This window comes from Anolis carolinensis, unplaced genomic scaffold, assembly GCF_035594765.1.
Source record: "Anolis carolinensis isolate JA03-04 unplaced genomic scaffold, rAnoCar3.1.pri scaffold_7, whole genome shotgun sequence".
NCBI classification, from domain to species: domain Eukaryota; kingdom Metazoa; phylum Chordata; class Lepidosauria; order Squamata; family Dactyloidae; genus Anolis; species Anolis carolinensis.
Window position 1 is genome coordinate 29,206,475 of NW_026943818.1, and position 23,372 is coordinate 29,229,846.

At 37.4% G+C, this 23,372-nt stretch overlaps 1 protein-coding gene across 2 annotated transcripts; it reads right to left on the reverse strand.

Moving 5' to 3' along the window:
* Positions 1–3,565: 3,565 nt before the first annotated feature.
* rffl (ring finger and FYVE like domain containing E3 ubiquitin protein ligase) lies at positions 3,566–20,031 on the reverse strand. 2 transcript variants are annotated; one of them, XM_062960491.1, is made up of 7 exons: positions 19,892–20,031; positions 15,112–15,299; positions 12,624–12,980; positions 9,729–9,812; positions 7,244–7,451; positions 4,122–4,145; positions 3,566–4,025 (listed from the first exon to the last, which is right to left on the reverse strand). In XM_062960491.1, the coding sequence occupies exons 2-7, from the start codon at positions 15,292–15,294 to the stop codon at positions 3,826–3,828; spliced, it is 1,056 nt and encodes a 351-aa protein (XP_062816561.1). In that variant the 5' UTR covers positions 15,295–15,299; positions 19,892–20,031; the 3' UTR covers positions 3,566–3,825. The 2 variants fall into 2 exon arrangements, with proteins under 2 accessions (XP_062816561.1, XP_062816562.1); XM_062960492.1 differs by having other exon boundaries at positions 19,876–19,982.
* Between the last annotated feature and the right edge of the window lie 3,341 nt (positions 20,032–23,372).

Genomic DNA, 23,372 nt, shown 5'->3' on the forward strand with positions numbered 1-23,372 from the left:
TAATAATAATAATTGGTAATAATTGTGATGGAAAATTATGGAAAAAAGACCCAATAATAATAATAATAATAATTGGTAATAATTGTGATGGAAAATTATGGAAAAAGGACCCAGTAATAACAATAATTGGTAATAATTGTGATGGAAAATTATGGAAAAAGGACCCAATAATAATAATAATAATAATAATAATAATTGGTAATAATTGTGATGGAAAATTATGGAAAAAGGACCCAGTAATAATAATAATTGGTAATAATTGTGATGGAAAATTATGGAAAAAGGACCCAGTAATAACAATAATTGGCAATAATTGTGATGGAAAATTATGGAAAAAGGACTCACTCAAATGAGGCATCTTGTTTTTATTATAAAATGACAATGCAAGACTCGGAACCAGCCTCGCGCCGACGCATCGAACCCCAAATAGAAATGCCTGGGGTTCCCACCGCGGGCCTTTGCTTTGTCGCGGAGGGGGAGACGGCAGTGTTTTGGACCAAGGCCTCGATTCACAGCTTGAGTTAAGAGGGTTTCCTGCCTTTTGGCGAAGGGACAGGAACCCCAAAAGGAAGAGGAAGCGGGAGGAAGCTTCCCTTGACAGCACTGCCCTGTCTGGTCGATCAAGCGCCCGCGTTCGTCTTTGGTTCGGGTTCGTGAGTGTCCGTGAAAGGCCAAGTAGGTGCAATATATACATACATAGACGGACACGCTCGGAAGGCTTTTCTGGGGTCAGATATGGCCCGGATTTGCTCTATTTTCAAGGTGAGCAGTAAGGCATCCGTCCTTTGCGAAGGGGCAAAACCCGAGTCGCCCGTGAGGTTTTCAAGGCAGGTTAAGGCCGCGAAGGAAACAACAAAGGGTTTTGGTCAAGAAGGCCACGGAGGGCAGCTCAATGGCAAAGGAAGGAAGGAAGGATAGATGGAAGGAAAGCGATGGAATAAAGGAAGGAGAGAGAGAGAGAGACGGAAGGAAGGAGAGATGGAACGAAGGAAGGAAGGAAGGAAGAGGGAATGAAGGAGAGAGATGGAAGGAAGGAAGGAAGGATAGATGGAAGGAAAGCGATGGAATAAAGGAAGGAGAGAGAGAGACAGAAGGAAGGAAGGAAAGATGATGATGGAAGGAAGGAAGGAGATAGAAGGAAGAGGGAAGGAAGGAGAGGGAAGGAAGGAAGATGATGGAAGGAAGAGGGAAGGAAGGAGAGATGGAAGGAAAGCGATGGAATAAAGGAAGGAGAGAGAGAGAGAGACGGAAGGAAGGAGAGATGGAAGTAAGGAAGGAGAGAGATGGAAGGAAGGAAGATGATGGAAGGAAGAGGGAAGGAAGGAGAGATGGAAGGAAAGCGATGGAATAAAGGAAGGAGAGAGAGAGAGAGACGGAAGGAAGGAAAGATGATGATGGAAGGAAGGAAGGAAGGAGATAGAAGGAAGAGGAAAGGAAGGAGAGAGATGGAAGGAAGGAAGATGATGGAAGGAAGAGGGAAGGAAGGAGAGATGGAAGGAAAGCGATGGAATAAAGGAAGGAGAGAGAGAGACGGAAGGAAGGAGAGATGGAAGTAAGGAAGGAGAGAGATGGAAAGAAGGAAGGAAGAAGAAAGAGGGAAGGAAGGAGAGATGGAAGACAAGACACGGAAGGAAGGAAAGAAGATGATGGAAGGAAGGAGGAAGGAAGAGGAAAGAGGAGAGAGATGGAAGACGAGACACGGAAGGAAGGAAGGAAAGAAGGAAGGAAGGAGGAAAGGAGAGAAGGAGAAAGACGGGAGGAAGGAAGAACGAAGGACGAGAGATACAGAAGGAAGGAGAGAGATGCAAGGAAGGAAGGGAGAAAGGAGAAGGAACAAAGGAACGAGAGAAGGAAAGAAGGAGAGAGATGGAATAAAGGAAGGAGAGACGGAAGGAAGGAGGGAAGGAGAAAGACAGGAGGAAGGAAGGGCGAGAGATACAGAAGGAAGGAGAGATGCAAGGAAGGAAAGAGAAGGAACAAAGGAACGAGAGAAGAAAAAGAGAGAGAGACTGAAGGAAGGAGGAGGGAAGGAGAAAGACGGGAGTAAGGAAGAACGAAGGACAAGAAATACAGAAGGAAGGAGATGCAAGGAAGGAAAGACAAGGGAGAAAAGAAGAAGGAACAAAGGAACGAGAGAGGGAAAGAAGGAGAGAGACGGAAGGAAGGAGGAGTAAAGGAGGGAAAGAGAAAGACGGGAAGAAGGAAGAGGGAAGGACGAGAGATACAGAAGGAAGGAAAGAGAAGGGAGAAAGGAAGGAGAAGGAACAAAGGAACGAGAGAGGGAAAGGAGAGAGACGGGAGGGAGGAAATGAGAGCGATAGAAGGAAGAGAGATGGAAGGAAGGAAGGAAGAGGGAAGGAAGGAGAGAGATGGAAGACGAGACACGGAAGGAAGGAAGGAAGGAAGATGAGAGACGGAAGGAAGGAGGGAAGGAGAAAGATGGGAGGAAGGAAGAGGGAAGGACGAGAGATACAGAAGGAAGGAGAGAGATGCAAGGAAGGAAAGGGAAGGGAGAAAGGAAGGAAAAGGAACAAAGGAACGAGAGAAGGAAAGGAGAGAGACTGAAGGAAGAAGGAGGAAAGGAGGGAAGGAGAAAGACGGGAGAAAGGAAGAAGGACGAGAGATACAGAAGGAAGGAGAGAGATGCAAGGAAGGAAAGACAGAAGGGAGAAAAGAAGGAGAAGGAACAAAGGAACGAGAGAGGGAAAGAAGGAGAGAGACAGGAGGAAATGAGAGAGATGGAAGGAAGAGAGAGAAGGAAGGAAGGAGAGAGATGGAAGGAAATAGACGGAAAAAAGGAGTGAGGGAAGGAAGAAGGAAAAAGACGGAAGAAGGAAGGGAGAGAGACGGAAGGAAGGAGACGGAAAGAAAGGAAGAAGAGAGACGGAAAGAAGGAAGGAGATGAAAGAGACGGAAAAAAGGAGGGAGAGAGATGGAAGGAAGGAGAGGCGACGGAAGAAGAGAGGGAAGAAAGGAGGGAAGGAAAAAAAGAAAAGAGACGGAAGGAAGGAAACGGAAGGAGGGAAGGAAGGAGAGAGATGGAAGGGAGGAAAGAGACACAAAAAGGAAGGAGTGAGAAAGATGGAAGGAAGGAGAGAGACAGAAAGAAGGGAGGAAAGAAGGACAGATGGATGGAAGGAAGGAAGGAAGGAAGGAGAGAAATGGAAGGAGGGAGGTAAGGAAGGAAGGCTTTAGTGAGGCGAACAGGCCTTTGTGGAGCGCCAGCGTGTAAACATCACAACGGCTTTGCGAGTCAAATCCAAGAAGCCATAAAAATCCTCGTAAAACCGCCCAAAGTTCGCTGGAATCGGTTCAAGGCTAAATATGAATGACTCACCAAGCTTCTTGGGCTCGAAAGAAGGCAGGTTCCAGAAATTATCCGTCTTAGAACCAGAGAAAGGCAACGAGAGAGGAAACGAGCAGAATCGGAGAAAGGCAACGGAGAGAGGAAACGAGCATCTCAGAATCGGAGAAAGGCAACCGAGAGAGGAAACGAGCTCCGGAAACTACTCCGTTTTCCGGAGGGGAAAGCGGGGCAAGGGATAGCAGCGGATCTCTGCTCCTCTTTAAGACCACTTTTGTTTTTATTCGCCAAGCCTCTCTCGGCATTTCGGGTGGGGGGGGGGGGGAGAAGGGGGAAATACCCCCGAGGGGGTCCTTCGGTCCCTGCCGTTCCAATATGGAGGCGTTTTTGGGCTCTGTAGGCACTGCGGTAAGTGAGGCGGGGGCCCGAAACCCGGCCCCGACCGAGTCTCTGGGGCCCCTTTGCCCCGCGGGCGCTTCCTGGACCAAGATGGCCGACGAGACGGCCCCCCCTCCCCCCCGTTAAGTCCGGAAGACGTGGACGGCCCGGATGACGTACTGGCGGCAGATGGGGCACTCGTTCATGCGCTTCCCGCACTTGGTGCAGGTGACCATGTGGCCGCACTCCAGGAGGACGCAGTCGATGGCCGAGTCCATGCAGATCTTGCAGAGGTTCTCCTCCGCGGACGGCGGGAGCTGCGAGGGGGCGCTGGGCGGCGGGGCTGCGGGAGGAAGGGAACACGAGGAGGGGGGTCTGGGCCAAGGACAGAACCCGGAACCCGGCACCCGGCACCAAAAAAGGCGGATTAATGACTTACCCGTCGGGTCATCCATGTCGGAAACTGGAAGGGAAAACAAGAAGAAAACGAGGAGTATTAGAGGAGGAAGATGATAGAGTATACAGCATCAACAGTAAAGGAGACCTATTAGAAGAGGATACAGAATCCACAATAAAGGAGACATATTAGAGGAAGATGATAGAGTATACAGAAATTAGAGGAAGATGATAGAGTATACAGAAATTAGAGGAAGATGATAGAGTATACAGAAATTAGAGGAAGATGATAGAGTATACAGAAATTGGAGGAAGATGATAGAGTATACAGAAATTAGAGGAAGATGATAGAGTATACCGAATCAACAATAAAGGAGACATATTAGAGAAAGATGATAGAGTATACAGAAATTGGAGGAAGATGATAGAGTATACTGAATCAACAATAAAGGAGACATATTAGAGAAAGATGATAGAGTATACAGAAATTAGAGGAAGATGATAGAGTATACTGAATCAACAATAAAGGAGACATATTAGAGAAAGATGATAGAGTATACAGAAATTGGAGGAAGATGATAGAGTATACTGAATCAACAATAAAGGAGACATATTAGAGAAAGATGATAGAGTATACAGAAATTAGAGGAAGATGATAGAGTATACTGAATCAACAATAAAGGAGACATATTAGAAGATGATACAGAATCAACAATAAAGGAGACATATTAGAGGAAGATGATAGAGTATACAGAAATTAATTAGAGGAAGATGATAGAGTATACAGAAATTAATTAGAGGAAGACGATAGAGTATACAGAAATTAGAGGAAGATGATAGAGTATACGAATCAACAATAAAGGAGACATATTAGAAGATGATACAGAATCAACAATAAAGGAGACATATTAGAGGAAGATGATAGAGTATACAGAAATTAATTAGAGGAAGATGATAGAGTATACAGAAATTAATTAGAGGAAGACGATAGAGTATACAGAAATTAGAGGAAGATGATAGAGTATACCGAATCAACAATAAAGGAGACATATTAGAGAAAGATGATAGAGTATACAGAAATTGGAGGAAGATGATAGAGTATACTGAATCAACAATAAAGGAGACATATTAGAGGAAGATGATAGAGTATACAGAAATTGGAGGAAGATGATAGAGTATACTGAATCAACAATAAAGGAGACATATTAGAGGAAGATGATAGAGTATACAGAAATTAGAGGAAGATGATAGAGTATACCGAATCAACAATAAAGGAGACATATTAGAGGAAGATGATAGAGTATACAGACATTAGAGGAAGATGATAGAGTATACAGACATTAGAGGAAGATGATAGAGTATCCTGAATCAACAGTAGAGACATATTAGATGAAGATGATAGAGTATACCGAATCAACAATAAAGGAGACATATTAGAAGATGATACAGAATCCACAATAAAGGAGACATATTAGAGGAAGATGATAGAGTATACAGAAATTAATTAGAGGAAGATGATAGAGTATACTGAATCAACAATAAAGGAGACATATTAGAGGAAGATGATAGAGTATACAGAAATTGGAGGAAGATGATAGAGTATACTGAATCAACAATAAAGGAGACATATTAGAGAAAGATGATAGAGTATACAGAAATTAGAGGAAGATGATAGAGTATACTGAATCAACAATAAAGGAGACATATTAGAAGATGATACAGAATCAACAATAAAGGAGACATATTAGAGGAAGATGATAGAGTATACAGAAATTAATTAGAGGAAGATGATAGAGTATACAGAAATTAATTAGAGGAAGACGATAGAGTATACAGAAATTAGAGGAAGATGATAGAGTATACGAATCAACAATAAAGGAGACATATTAGAAGATGATACAGAATCAACAATAAAGGAGACATATTAGAGGAAGATGATAGAGTATACAGAAATTAATTAGAGGAAGATGATAGAGTATACAGAAATTAATTAGAGGAAGACGATAGAGTATACAGAAATTAGAGGAAGATGATAGAGTATACCGAATCAACAATAAAGGAGACATATTAGAGAAAGATGATAGAGTATACAGAAATTGGAGGAAGATGATAGAGTATACTGAATCAACAATAAAGGAGACATATTAGAGGAAGATGATAGAGTATACAGAAATTGGAGGAAGATGATAGAGTATACTGAATCAACAATAAAGGAGACATATTAGAGGAAGATGATAGAGTATACAGAAATTAGAGGAAGATGATAGAGTATACCGAATCAACAATAAAGGAGACATATTAGAGGAAGATGATAGAGTATACAGACATTAGAGGAAGATGATAGAGTATACAGACATTAGAGGAAGATGATAGAGTATACAGACATTAGAGGAAGATGATAGAGTATCCTGAATCAACAGTAGAGACATATTAGATGAAGATGATAGAGTATACCGAATCAACAATAAAGGAGACATATTAGAAGATGATACAGAATCCACAATAAAGGAGACATATTAGAGGAAGATGATAGAGTATACAGAAATTAATTAGAGGAAGATGATAGAGTATACTGAATCAACAATAAAGGAGACATATTAGAGGAAGATGATAGAGTATACAGAAATTAGAGGAAGATGATAGAGTATCCTGAATCAACAGTAGAGACATATTAGATGAAGATGATAGAGTATACAGAATCAACAGTAAAGAAGACATATTAGAGGAAGTCGATAGAGTATAGTATACAGAATCAACACCAAAGGTGTATTAGAGGAGGAGGATAGAATATACAGAATCAACAGCAGACGAAGACTTGATATAATAATAATAATTATAATTATAATAATAATACATCACACAGTCCTAGATACTTGGGAAGTGTTCGACTTGTGATATTAAATCCAGCATATCTATCTTGTTTGCTGTGTCATAATAAAATAATAATAATAATAATAATAATAATAATAATAATAATAATAATAATAAATGATAACAGCCAGTAGGCTGTTAGGAATGGTAGGAGTTGGAGTCCGAAGCTGGAGGAAGACTTGTAGTAAATAATAATAATAATAATAATAATAATAATAATAATAATAATAATAATAATAATAATAAATAGTTGGAAGGCTGTGAGGGATGGGAATGGTGTATACAAGGCCTCACCGAGGTGCTGGAGGTCCTTCTCCTTGTAGAGGCGGGTGACCCTCTCCATCAGCTCCCACTTCTCGCAGCAGCCCTTGTAGTTGACGAAGTTGCGGGCCAGGATCTCCTTCAGCTGCCGGACGGAGAGGCCCTCGATGTCCCCGAGGCTGGTCAGGTCCGAGAGGGAGGCCCTCCGCCCGGGGACCAGGTTGTCCTCCGAGTCGATGGACTGCGAAAGGGAAGAGGCAACAAGAGCGAGAGAGGTCCGCTTTCCTCCTTGGAGTGGTTCAGAGCAGAGGCTGGAGTTCGGCCATCTGCCAAGAGGGTTTGAGTTGTGCCTTCCTGGATGGGCAGAAGATGGTCCAACTGGGTGGCCCTCGAGGCCTCTTCCAACTCTAGGATTCTAGGTATCTATCTATCTATCTATCTATCTATCTATCTATCTATCTATCTATCTATCTATCTATCTACCTCTTCCTTCTATCCATACATCCATCCATTTGTCTGTCTGTTTATCCATCCATTCATCAATTTCTCTTTCTATCCATCCATCCTATTTATTTATCCATCCGTCTGTCTGTCTGTCCATCCATACATTTGGCTATCTCTCCTATCTACCTCTACATCAATCCATCTATCCATCCATTCATTCGTCTATCTATCCATTCGTCTACCTATTTGTCTATCAATCCATCCATCTCTCCTATCCATCCATCAGTCCGTCCATTCATCCATCTATCCATCTATCAATTTCTCTAGCCATTCAAATATCTGTCCATCCATGCATTTGTCTATCTCTCCTGTCTATCTCAACATCAATCCATCCATCCATCCATCCATCCATCCATCCATCCATCCATTTATCTATCGATCCATTTATCTATCTATCTATCTATCTATCTATCTATCTATCTATCTATCTATCTATCTATCCATCTGTCCATCCATGCATTTGTCTATCTCTCCTGTCTATCTCAACATCAATCCATCCATCCATCCATCCATCTATCTATCCATCCATCCGTCCATCCATGCATTTGTCTATCTCTCCTGTCTATCTCAACATCAATCCATCCATCCATCCATCCATCCATTTATCCATCCATCCATCCATCCATCCATCCATCTATCTATCTATCGATCGATCTATCCATCTATCCATCTGTCCATCCATGCATTTGTCTATCTCTCCTGTCTATCTCAACATCAATCCATTTATCTATCTATCTATCGATCGATCTATCCATCTATCCATCTGTCCATCCATGCATTTGTCTATCTCTCCTGTCTATCTCTACATCAATCCATCCATTTATCTATCCCTCCATCCGTCCGTTTATCTATCTCTCCTATCTATCAATTCACGTATCTATTTATCTATCTATCTGTCAACCTATCTATCTATCTATCTATCTATCTATCTATCTATCTATCTATCTATCTATCTACCCATCAATCAACCCATCCATGCACATATATCATCTATCTATCTATCTATCTATCTATCTATCTATCTATCTATCTATCTACCCATCAATCAATCAATCAACCCATCCATCTATCCATCCATGCACATATATCTCCTATCTATCTATCTATCTATCTATCTATCTATCTATCTATCTATCTACCCATCAATCAACCCATCCATGCACATATATCATATATCTATCTATCTATCTATCTATCTATCTATCTATCTATCTATCTACCCATCAATCAATCAATCAACCCATCCATCTATCCATCCATGCACATATATCTCCTATCTATCTATCTATCTATCTATCTACCCATCAATCAACCCATCCATGCACATATATCATATATCTATCTATCTATCTATCTATCTATCTATCTATCTATCTATCTACCCATCAATCAATCAACCCATCCATCTATCCATCCATGCACATATATCTCCTATCTATCTATCTATCTATCTATCTATCTATCTATCTATCTATCTATCTACCCATCAATCAATCAACCCATCCATCTATCCATCCATGCACATATATCTCCTATCTATCTATCTATCTATCTATCTATCTATCTATCTACCCATCAATCAATCAACCCATCCATCTATCCATCCATGCACATATATCTCCTATCTATCTCTTCTATCTATCAATTCACGTCTCTATCTATTTTATTTTATTTATTTCAAATATTTCTATCCCGCCCTTCTCAATCAATCAATCAATCAACCCATCCATCCATCCATCCATCCATGCACATATATCATCTATCTATCTATCTATCTATCTATCTATCTATCAACCCATCCATCCATGTATCTCTCCTATCCATCCATCCATCTTAGAGGGTTGGGGTCTCTTCCACCTCTAGGATTCCTATCTTTGGGTCAACCTATCATCTTTAATTCTTTTGGACCCAACTGGATGCCCCTTGGATGCCCCTCTTCCAACTCAATCTACAATAGAGGTAGATTGGCAGGTGGTGGAAGGAAGATGATGGAGGGCGGGCCAGATGCCCTCACCTGCGTCTCCTCTTCGTTCCGCCGCTCCGCTGCCTCCTCGACGACGTCCGCCATGTCCTGGCTGGGCAGCGCTTGCCCATTGGCCTGAGCGGGAGGACAGAAGGAAACAGAGGGGCGCTTCAGACACGAAAACAAATACCGGGGTCACGGGAGCGAGGGGAGGGGTCCATTGAGGGAGGAATCGAGAGGAAGGGGTCAGTGGAGGGTCGGTGTGGTTGGGCCGCCCACCTTCTTGCTGGTTAGGACCGCCAAGATTTGGGTCGGGGGTCCCGAGGGTGGTGTCTCCGAGGGAGGCGACTGGGGCCGGTCATGGTTGAGCCGCAAGGAGACCCCCACCCACGATGGCCCTGGCTCTGCTCAGCTGCCTCCCATTGTGACATCGCGAGGGGAGGACACGACACGTATGTGACACACGCAGAGAGCCTTTCCTCCCTTTCCCAAGAGGCCTTGCGCCCCTAGACGGGCCCACCCCCCTCTCGGGACCTCCCACCACTCCTTACACCCCTTTCCATATACCATCCAATAAAGACCCATTGACACGGTACTCTTATCGCCTATCACTTTGCTGTGATTTGGGGTGACTTGTACGTTAAGTCGTATTGCTTTCAGTTCTCACGGAAGGGAGGGATGCGGGGTAGAAATAAATAAATATAATCATAGTCGTTATCTTAAGCACAGAAACGCAGGGAGGAAAGAGCTGCTGTGTTAACGAGAGCCTTGGGGAGTCCATCGAGAGAGAAGGGAAGCCAAATCAAAGGCAAAGAAAGTCAACAGAGTGAAGGAAAGTCAATAGAGAGGGAAGGAAAGTCAATCGAGAGAGAAGGAAAGTCAACAGAGAGATGGAAAGTCAATCGAGAGAAGGAAAATCAATTGAGAGAAGGAAAGTCAATCGAGAGAGAAGGAAAGTCAATCAAGAGTGAGGGAAAGTCAATTGAGAGAGAAGGGAAGTCAATTGAGAGAAGGGAAGTCAATTGAGACAGAAGGAAAGTCAATCGAGAGAGAAGGAAAGTCAATCGAGAAAGAAGGAAAGTCAATTGAGAGAAGGAAAATCAATCGAGAGAGAAGGAAAGTCAATTGAGAGAGAAGGAAAGTCAATCGAGAGAGAAGGAAAGTCAATCGAGAGAGAAGGAAAGTCAATCAAGAGTGAGGGAAAGTCAATTGAGAGAGAAGGGAAGTCAATTGAGAGAAGGAAATTAAATTGAGAGAAGGAAAGTCAATCGAAAGAGAAGGAAATCAAATTGAGAGAAGGAAAGTCAATCGAGAGAGAAGGAAAGTCAATTAAGGGAGAAGGAAAATCAATTGAGAGAGGGAAAGTCAATTGAGAGAGAAGGAAAGTCAACTGAGAGAGAAGGAAAATCAATCAAGGGAGAAAGAAAGTCTATCGAGAGAGATGGAAAGTCAATCAAGGGAGAAGGAAAAGTCAACTGAGAGAGAAGGAAAGTCAATCGAGAGAGAAGGAAAGTCAACTGAGAGAAGGAAAATCAATCAAGATAGAAGGAAAATCAATCGAGAGAGAAAGAAATTAAATTGAGAGAAGGAAAATCAATCAAGAGAGAAGGAAAGTCGATCAAGGGAGAAGGAAAGTCAATCGAGAGCAAAGGAAAGTCAATTGAGAGAGAAGGAAAGTCAATCAGGAGAAGGTAAATCAGACGAGAGAGAAGGAAAGTCAATTGAGAGAGAAGGAAAGTAAATTGAGAGAAGGAAAATCAATCGAGAGAGAAGGAAAGTCAATCGAGAGCGAAGGAAAGTCAATCGAGAGAGAAGGAAAGTCAATCGAGAGAGAAGGAAATTCAATCGAGAGAGAAGGAAAGTCAATCGAGAGAGAAGGAAAGTCAATCGAGAGAGAAGGAAAGTCAATCGAGAGAGAAGGAAAGTCAATCGAGAGAGAAGGAAAGTCAATCGAGAGAGAAGGAAAGTCAAACGAGAGAGAAGGAAAGTCAATCGAGAGAGAAGGGAAGTCAATCGAGAGAGAAGGAAAGTCAATCGAGAGAGAAGGAAAGTCAATCGAGAGAGAAGGAAAGTCAATCGAGAGAGAAGGAAAGTCAATCGAGAGAGAAGGAAATTCAATCGAGAGAGAAGGGAAGTCAATCGAGAGAGAAGGAAAGTCAATCGAGAGAGAAGGAAAGTCAATCGAGAGAGAAGGAAAGTCAAACGAGAGAGAAGGAAAGTCAATCGAGAGAGAAGGAAAGTCAATCGAGAGAGAAGGAAAGTCAATTGAGAGAAGGAAAATCAATCGAGAGAGAAGGAAAGTCAATCGAGAGAGAAGGAAAGTCAATTGAGAGAGAAGGAAAGTCAATCGAGAGAGAAGGAAAGTCAATCGAGAGAGAAGGAAAGTCAATCGAGAGAGAAGGAAAGTCAATCGAGAGAGAAGGAAAGTCAATCGAGAAGGAAAGCCAGCCAAGATCTTTGTAAGGCCAATGGAGATGAAGAAAGTCAGCTGAGGGAGAAAGAAAGTCAGCTGAGAGAGAAGGTAAGTCAATTAAGGGAGAAGGAAAGTCAGTCGAGACTTCTGTGAAGTCAACTGAGATGAAAAAAAGTCAGCCGAGAGAGGACAGTCAGCCGTGAGTCTTGTCAAAGTCAACTGTCCTTCTCTCTCGGCTGACTTTTCTTTATTTCAGTTAACTTACCTTCTCTCTTAATTGACTTTTCTTCTCTCTCGGCTGACTTTTCTTTATTTCAGTTAACTTACCTTCTCTCTTAATTGACTTTTCTTCTCTCTCGGCTGACTTTTCTTTATTTCAGTTAACTTACCTTCTCTCTCAACTGACTTTCCTTCTCACTCGGCTGACTTTTCTTCATCTCTCGGGCAAGCCAAGCAAGAGCCATTTCGAGTCAACCCAGAGCAAGGACCAGCGAGGATTCGGGTGACGGATAGGAGCGTGGTGGGGGGCCTACCTGAGCCGGCTGCTCCATCTGCACCGGAGGGTCCGTGGTGGTCGGCGAACACTCATCCGGGAGGGCCCGGGAGGGGGTCTCCGCCGGAGGAGGGGCCCGGTCTCCCCGGGGGTCCGGGTCGAGCTCCCGCAGGCCGAGGATGAGTCCCACCAGCTCGTCCTTCTCGCGGCAGGTGGTGGTGGAGACGTCCCGCAGGTCCAGGTAGTCCCGCAGGTCCTTGACCTTCATCTTGATGAGGTCCTCGCGGCGGAGGCCCGTGGCCCGGAAGCGCTCGCAGAGGAGGCAGCGGCACAGGCCCCCCTCCAGGCGGTGGGAGCAGGACTCGCAGAAGCTCTTCTTGCAGTCCAGGCACACGTTCTGACAAGAGATCACCACGTTAATGGCTCCATTCACAAGGCTCTCAATGGGGGCTTTGTTTTCCTGGCGAGCGTTGGATGTAAACAAAGTGGGGGGAGACTCACAATACTGTATAGTTATACTGTTGGACGTGGTTGGAAAATGCTCATTTGCTCACCAGTATCCACTGGGAATTGCTCACCCAGTATCCGCGGGTAATTGTCCCCAGTATCCGCGAGGAATTGCTCACCAGTATCCGCGAGGAATTGCTCACCAGTATCGGTGAGGAATTGCTCACCAGTATCCGTGAGGAATTGCTCACCAGTATCCGCGAGGAATTGCTCACCAGTATCCGTGCGGAATTGCTCACCAGTATCGGCGAGGAAATGCTCACCAGTATCGGCGAGGAAATGCTCACCAGTATCCGTGAGGAAATGCTCACCAGTATCTGTGAGGAATTGCTCACCAGTATCTGCGAGGAATTGCTCACCAGTATCCGCGAGGAATTGCTCACCAGTATCCGCGAGGAATTGCTCAACCAGTATCCGCGAGGAATTGCTCAACCAGTATCCGTGAGGAATTGCTCACCAGTATCCGCGAGGAATTGCTCAACCAGTATCCGCGAGGAATTGCTCACCAGTATCCGCGAGGAATTGCTCACCAGTATCCGCGAGGAATTGCTCACCAGTATCCGTGAGGAATTGCTCACCAGTATCCGCGAGGAATTGCTCACCAGTATCCGCGAGGAATTGCTCACCAGTATCCGCGAGGAATTGCTCACCAGTATCCGGGAGGAATTGCTCACCAGTATCCGCGAGGAATTGCTCACCAGTATCCGCGAGGAATTGCTCACCAGTATCCGCGAGGAATTGCTCACCAGTATCCGCGAGGAATTGCTCACCAGTATCCGCGAGGAATTGCTCACCAGTATCCGCGAGGAATTGCTCACCAGTATCCGCGAGGAATTGCTCACCAGTATCCGTGAGGAATTGCTCACCAGTATCCGTGAGGAATTGCTCACCAGTATCCGCGAGGAATTGCTCACCAGTATCTGTGAGGAATTGCTCACCAGTATCCGTGAGGAATTGCTCACCAGTATCCGTGAGGAATTGCTCACCAGTATCCGCGAGGAATTGCTCACCAGTATCCGTGAGGAATTGCTCACCAGTATCCGTGAGGAATTGCTCACCAGTATCCGCGAGGAATTGCTCACCAGTATCCGCGAGGAATTGCTCACCAGTATCCGCGAGGAATTGCTCACCAGTATCCGTGAGGAATTGCTCACCAGTATCCGTGAGGAATTGCTCACCAGTATCCGCGAGGAATTGCTCACCAGTATCTGTGAGGAATTGCTCACCAGTATCCGCGAGGAATTGCTCACCAGTATCCGTGAGGAATTGCTCACCAGTATCCGCGAGGAATTGCTCACCAGTATCCGTGAGGAATTGCTCACCAGTATCCGTGAGGAATTGCTCACCAGTATCCGCGAGGAATTGCTCACCAGTATCTGTGAGGAATTGCTCACCAGTATCTGTGAGGAATTGCTCACCAGTATCCGAGAGGAATTGCTCACCAGTATCTGCGAGGAATTGCTCACCAGTATCTGCGAGGAATTGCTCACCAGTATCCGCGAGGAATTGCTCACCAGTATCTGCGAGGAATTGCTCACCAGTATCTGTGAGGAATTGCTCACCCCGTATCCGCGAGGAATTGCTCACCAGTATCCGCGAGGAATTGCTCACCAGTATCCGCGAGGAATTGCTCACCAGTATCTGCGAGGAATTGCTCACCAGTATCCGCGAGGAATTGCTCACCAGTATCTGTGAGGAATTGCTCACCAGTATCCGTGAGGAATTGCTCACCAGTATCTGCGAGGAATTGCTCACCAGTATCTGTGAGGAATTGCTCACCAGTATCTGCGAGGAATTGCTCACCAGTATCTGTGAGGAATTGCTCACCAGTATCTGTGAGGAATTGCTCACCAGTATCTGTGAGGAATTGCTAACCAGTATCCGCGGGGAATTGCCCACCCCGTATCCACTGGGAATTGCTCAACCCGTATCCGCGGGGAATTGACCACCCCGTATCCGCGCGGAATTGCTCACCCCGTATCCGCGGGGAATTGCTCACCCTCGCTCGCGTGTTTGCTCACCTTGAGTGGGGGGCTTCCGAAGGGCCCCCCACAGGCCTTGCAGACGGGGGGGTCGGGGCTGGTGGGCGAAGGGAAGGCGCTGTAGCCGGCGTTGGCGTAGGCCCGGCTCCCGGCCGTCGGGCGGTGGGCCATGTCCTCCGGCTGGCCATTCAGGCAGAACCAGTTGCAGCAGGCCGCCCACATGGTGGCTGCAGGGGTGGAGGGGAAAGGGAGGGGTCACAAGGGGGGCAACAACGGGCCCCAGACACCCCAGTGCGTTCGGAGAGATCCCAGGAGCAGCCAGTTAAACCCCGAAGATAAGGATGATAGGAGAGACAAATAAGACAGATGGATAATAAGAATCCTAGAGTTGGAAGAGAGTCCAAGGGACATCCAGTAGAACCCCTAAGATACATGGAAAGATGGATGGATAGATAGACAGACAAATGGATAGATATGCATCTATACATACATACATACATACATAGGTGGATCAAGAGAAAGACAAAATGATGAATCATAGGTGGATGGATAGATAAGACAAATGCATGGATAGTGTTGCTGGCCGGAAGACTCACTACAACCCTATAAACATAATAATAGACTGTAATATATTAGACAATATATATTAGACATGTCCAAAAAATCGTTTTGAATCGTATATCGGAATTATTTCGGATTGTTCTCGCTTTTTGATACGCATTCCAAGACATTGTCTCACAGCGCAACCAGCAATGTAATTCGAACCCTTGTTGGACCATTCTCTAATTGTCTCTTAATGTTTCGTTAATTTCTCTCCCACCCCCCAAATATTTTAAAATATATTTTTTAAAATTTTTTTAAAAAATTTTTTTTTGTTTCTGCAACCTACCTTGAATGGGAGCTTAGCGCGGCCTAACATGGCTGCCGCTCCCCGGCCAATCAGAAGCTTCCACGATGGACGCAAAGGTGGGGGCTAACGTCCTCTGCGTCCACATGGAAGATTGACATACAAGCCCGGTGTGTAGCGATTGCTCATGATTTAGAATCATTACGAATTTTTGGAAATATCCGAAATTTTTGGGTGAAAAAAATCGGAAATACTTTCTATATCGAAGCGCCAGCGCCCCCTACTTTAGAAACGAGAATTGAAACATTTTTTTCATCAATTGGACATGCCTAATACATACATAGGTGGATGGATAGATAAGACAAATGGATGGATGGATGGATAGATGAACTGATAGATAAATGATAGACAAATGCATGGATGGATGGATAGTGTTGCTGGCCGGAAGGCTCACTAGAACCCTATAAACATCATAATAGACTGTAATATATATATATATACATATATATATATAATATCATAATATAGAATCATAGAGTTGGAAGAGACCCCACGGGCCATCCAGTCCAACCCGCTGCCAAGAAGCAGGAAAATCTCATTCAATATAGTATATATCAATAAAATATAAATATAATAAATAATATAGTATATATCAACCATATATATAATATTATATATATGTAAATTAAATAAGCAGCATATAAATAAATAATATAGTATATATCAATCATATTTATATATATATAAATATTATATATTATACATACATGATTGATATATACTATATTGTGTATATATGCTGATTTAATTTACATATATATTATATATATATGATTTATATATAATATTATCTATATATATAAAAGAGTGATGGCATCACGGCGACCCACAAAACAACAAAACTACAGGCCCCCCAACCTCGAAATTTGACAACACAACCCATCATCCACGCCTCTAGGTTGATACAGCAAAAAGAAAAGAAAAATAAAGTCCTAATTGCTTTTATCCAATTGCTGCCAGTTAGAAGGCTAAGCTCCTCCAACTTGGTCTCCTAGCAACCCAATAAAAAATAATAAAAAACACTAAAAATTAATACAATAAAATACTATAATAACAGAAAATAACTAAAAATAATACAAGAAAATAATAAAATATAATAAATAAAAATATAACTTACAATAAAATTAATTAAAAAATGCAAATAACGTCAAATAAAAATTACACAACAATTTTTAACCAATACCACCACCACTTTGCCACAGCAACGCGTGGCCGGGCACAGCTAGTATATTATATTTGTATGCTGCTTATTTAATTTACATATATTTAATATATATTATGTATACGTGTGTGTGTGTGTGTGTATATATATATATATATATATATATATATATATATATATAATTGATATATACTATATTATACATATATGTAAATAACCAGCATATAGGCCCCATGGAGGTTGGGGATGTCTAGTTTTGTTGTATGAACCTAGAGACGTGGATGATGGTTTTTTATGAAATTTTGAGCTTGGGGGGCCTTTAGTTTTGTTGTTTTGCCCGGTGGAGCGATGCCATTCTCCTTTTATATATATAGATGTAAAATAAGCAGCATAGAAACATCATAATATATAATATAGTGTATATATATATATATATATATATATATATATATATATATATTATATTATATATATGCAAAATAAGCAGCATATAAACATCATAATATATAATATAGTATATATCAATTATATATATATAGATAGATATAAATATAATATATATATATGTAAATTAAATAAGCAGCATAGAAATATAATATATTATATCTATATATGTAAAATAAGCAGCATATAAACATCATATATAATATAGTATATATCAATGATATATATAAATATATGTAAATTAAATAAGCAGCATAGAAATATAATATGTAATATAGTATAGATCAATCATATATAAATATAATATATATATTATAATATATATGTAAAATAAGCAGCATATAAACATCATAATATACAATACAGTATATATCACATATATATAAATATATGTAAATTAAATAAGCAGCATAGAAATATAATATATAATATAGTATAGATCAATCATATATAGATATAAATATAATATATATATGTAAATTAAATAAGCAGCATAGAAATATAATATATAATATAGTATAGATCAATCATATACATTATATATATTATATTATATATATATATATGTAAAATAAGCAGCATATAAACATCATAATATATAATATAGTATATATCAATTATATATAGATATAAATATAATATATATATATGTAAATTAAATAAGCAGCATATAAATATAATATATAATATAGATCAATCATATATATATATATTATATATATGCAAAATAAGCAGCATATAAACATCATAATATATAATATAGTATATATCAATTATATATAGATATAAATATAATATAGTATAGATCAATCATATATATATATATATATTATATTATATACATGTAAAATAAGCAGCATATAAACATCACAATATATAATATAGTATATATCAATTATATATAGATATAAATATAATATATATATGTAAATTAAATAAGCAGCATATAAATATAATATATAATATAGTATAGATCAATTATATATATATAAATATAATATATTATATTATATATGTAAAAAGCAGCATATAAACAGCATAATATATAATATAGTATATATCAATTATATATAGATATAAATATAATATATATGTATATGTAAATTAAATAAGCAGCATAGAAATATAATATATATCAATCGTATATATATATATATATATATTATATTTATATATGTAAATTAAGCAGCATAGAAATATAATATATATCAACCACACACACACACACACACACATATATATATATATATATATATATATATATATGGTTGATATATTATATTATATATTTATATATGTAAATTGAGCAGCATAGAAATATAATATATAATATATCAACCACATATATATATATATATATGGTTGATATATTTTATATTATATTTCTATATATATATATATATGTAAATTAAATAAGCAGCATAGAAATATAATATATATGAATCATATATATATATATTATATTTATATATGCAAATTAAATAAGCAGCATAGAAATATTATATCAATCATATATATATATATATATATTTATATATGCAAATTAAATAAGCAGCATAGAAATATTATATCAATCATATATATATATATATTATATTTATATATGCAAATTAAATAAGCAGCATAGAAATATAATATATATCAATCATATATATATATATATGCAAATTAAATAAGCAGCATAGAAATATTATATCAATCATATATATATATATATTATATTTATATATGCAAATTAAATAAGCAGCATAGAAATATAATATATATCAATCATATATATATATATATATTATATTTATATATGCAAATTAAATAAGCAGCATAGAAATATAATATATATCATATATATATATAATATTTATATATGCAAATTAAATAAGCAGCATAGAAATATTATATCAATCATATATATATATATATATATATATTTATATATGCAAATTAAATAAGCAGCATAGAAATATTATATCAATCATATATATATATTTATTTATTATATTTATATATGCAAATTAAATAAGCAGCATAGAAATATTATATCAATCATATATATATATTATATTTATATATGCAAATTAAATAAGCAGCATAGAAATATAATATATATCATATATATATATATATATTATATTTATATATGCAAATTAAATAAGCAGCATAGAAATATAATATATATCAATCATATATATATATATATATATATATATATATTATATTTATATATGTAAATTAAATAAGCAGCATATAAATATCACAGTATATACATATAATAATGCTAATTATGACTGACACTAAGGCCTACCGACCCCCATGCGATGCTGGGGGGCTTTTCCCCTTCCTCCACTTCCTGCTTCCTGCTTCCGCTTCCGCTTCCGCCTCGGCGCGTCCTCCTCCTTCCGCGTCTCGGCGTCGACTGAGCCAGCCTCAGGGACGACGAGGGGCGTGGCCGGAGCCGAAGCCACGCCCCTTTCTCCCCGGCCAGCCACTCAGCACAGTCCCAGCGGCGCCCGTTGCCATGGCGACTCCCGGAGGGGGGGGAAAGGAAGGCTTGTCTCTTTACGCATGCGCGTTAGGGGCCGTTTCTGTGAGGCGGTTGTATTTGGCCGGCCTAGCCGGAAGTGGCGCCTGAGGAGAATTGGATTTAAAGTTTTCTCCGGCTGTGGGCGAACTACAACTCCCACAAATCAAGGTGAATTCCCCCCAAAGACAGTCTTTTTTTGCTGGTCTCTGTGAAAAATTTGGTCTAATTCCATCCTTGGTGGAGTTCATATTTCAGGAACTACAACTCCCAAATGTCTAGGCCCAATCCCCTCAAACTTTCCCCATCCAAATAATAATAATAATAACTTTAATAATGATAACTTGATTTTTGTATGCCTATTTTCAATAATTAAAACATTTTTCCAATATTTATATTCTCAAATTATCCCCATCCACATAATAATAATAATAATAATTTTAACACATATTTTCATTTTTATTATGTGTATAGATAATGAAAGCATTTTTCCAATATTTATATTCTCAAATTATCCCCATCCACATAATAATAATAATAATAATAATTTTAACACATATTTTCATTTTTATTATGTGTATAGATAATTAAAACATTTTTCCAATATTTATATTCTCAAATTATCCCCATCCACATAATAATAATAATAATTTTAACACATATTTTCATTTTTATTAGGTGTATAAATTAAGACATTTTTCCAATATTTATATTCTCAAATTATCCCCATCCACATAATAATAATAATAATAATTTTAACACATATTTTCATTTTTATTATGTGTATAGATAATTAAAACATTTTTACAATATTTATATTCTCAAATTATCCCCATCCACATAATAATAATAATAATAATAATAATTTTAACACATATTTTCATTTTTATTATGTGTATAGATAATTAAAATATTTTTTCCAATAATAATTTTAACACATATTTTCATTTTTATTAGGTGTATAGATAATGAAAACATTTTTTCCAATATTTATATTCTCAAATTATCCCCATCCACATAATAATAATAATAATAGTTTTAACACATATTTTCATTTTTATTATGTGTATAGATAATGAAAACATTTTTCCAATATTTATATTCTCAAATTATCCCCATCCACATAATAATAATAATAATTTTAACACATATTTTCATTTTTATTATGTGTATAGATAATTAAAACATTTTTCCAATATTTATATTCTCAAATTATCCCCATCCACATAATAATAATAATAATTTTAACACATATTTTCATTTTTATTATGTGTATAGATAATTAAAACATTTTTTCCAATATTTATATTCTCAAATTATCCCCATCCACATAATAATAATAATAATAATTTTAACACATATTTTCATTTTTATTAGGTGTATAGATAATTAAAACATTCTTCCAATATTTATATTCTCAAATTATCCCCATCCACATAATAATAATAATAATAATTTTAACACATATTTTCATTTTTATTATGTGTATAGATAATTAAAACATTTTTCCAATATTTATATTCTCAAATTATCCCCATCCACATAATAATAATAATAATAATTTAAACACATATTTTCATTTTTATTAGGTGTATAGATAATGAAAGCATTTTTCCAATATTTATATTCTCAAATTATCCCCATCCACATAATAATAATAATAATAATTTTAACACATATTTTCATTTTTATTAGGTGTATAGATAATGAAAACATTTTTTCCAATATTTATATTCTCAAATTATCCCCATCCACATAATAATAATAATAATAGTTTTAACACATATTTTCATTTTTATTATGTGTATAGATAATGAAAACATTTTTCCAATATTTATATTCTCAAATTATCCCCATCCACATAATAATAATAATAATTTTAACACATATTTTCATTTTTATTATGTGTATAGATAATGAAAGCATTTTTCCAATATTTATATTCTCAAATTATCCCCATCCACATAATAATAATAATAATAATTTTAACACATATTTTCATTTTTATTAGGTGTATAGATAATTAAAACATTTTTCCAATATTTATATTCTCAAATTATCCCCATCCACATGATAATAATAATAATTTTAACACATATTTTCATTTTTATTATGTGTATAGATAATGAAAACATTTTTCCAATATTTATATTCTCAAATTATCCCCATCCACATAATAATAATAATAATAATTTTAACACATATTTTCATTTTTATTATGTGTATAGATAATGAAAACATTTTTCCAATATTTATATTCTCAAATTATCCCCATCCACATAATAATAATAATAATAATTTTAACACATATTTTCATTTTTATTAGGTGTATAGATAATGAAAACATTTTTTCCAATATTTATATTCTCAAATTATCCCCATCCACATAATAATAATAATAATAATTTTAACACATATTTTCATTTTTATTATGTGTATAGATAATGAAAGCATTTTTCCAATATTTATATTCTCAAATTATCCCCATCCACATAATAATAATAATAATAATTTTAACACATATTTTCATTTTTATTAGGTGTATAGATAATTAAAACATTTTTCCAATATTTATATTCTCAAATTATCCCCATCCACATAATAATAATAATAATTTTAACACATATTTTCATTTTTATTATGTGTATAGATAATTAAAACATTTTTCCAATATTTATATTCTCAAATTATCCCCATCCACATAATAATAATAATAATTTTAACACATATTTTCATTTTTATTATGTGTATAGATAATTAAAACATTTTTCCAATATTTATATTCTCAAATTATCCCCATCCACATAATAATAATAATAATAATAATAATAATAATAATAATAATAATTTTAACACATATTTTCATTTTTATTATGTGTATAGATAATTAAAACATTTTTCCAATATTTATATTCTCAAATTATCCCCATCCACATGATAATAATAATAATTTTAACACATATTTTCATTTTTATTATGTGTATAGATAATTAAAACATTTTTTCCAATATTTATATTCTCAAATTATCCCCATCCACATAATAATAATAATAATTTTAACACATATTTTCATTTTTATTATGTGTATAGATAATTAAAACATTTTTCCAATATTTATATTCTCAAATTATCCCCATCCACATAATAATAATAATAATTTTAACACATATTTTCATTTTTATTATGTGTATAGATAATTAAAACATTTTTCCAATATTTATATTCTCAAATTATCCCCATCCACATAATAATAATAACAGTAATAATAA

Bases quoted from the DNA above. Each gene is read 5' to 3' on its own strand.
- rffl (XM_062960491.1), bottom strand. From the start codon at position 15,294: ATGTGGGCGGCCTGCTGCAACTGGTTCTGCCTGAATGGCCAGCCGGAG. The intron at 12,981-15,111 runs GTGAGCAAACAC...ATCTCTTGTCAG, and splicing joins TCGGAAGCCCCCCACTCAAG to AACGTGTGCCTGGACTGCAA. The intron at 4,026-4,121 runs GTAAGTCATTAA...TTCCTCCCGCAG, and splicing joins CGACATGGATGACCCGACGG to CCCCGCCGCCCAGCGCCCCC.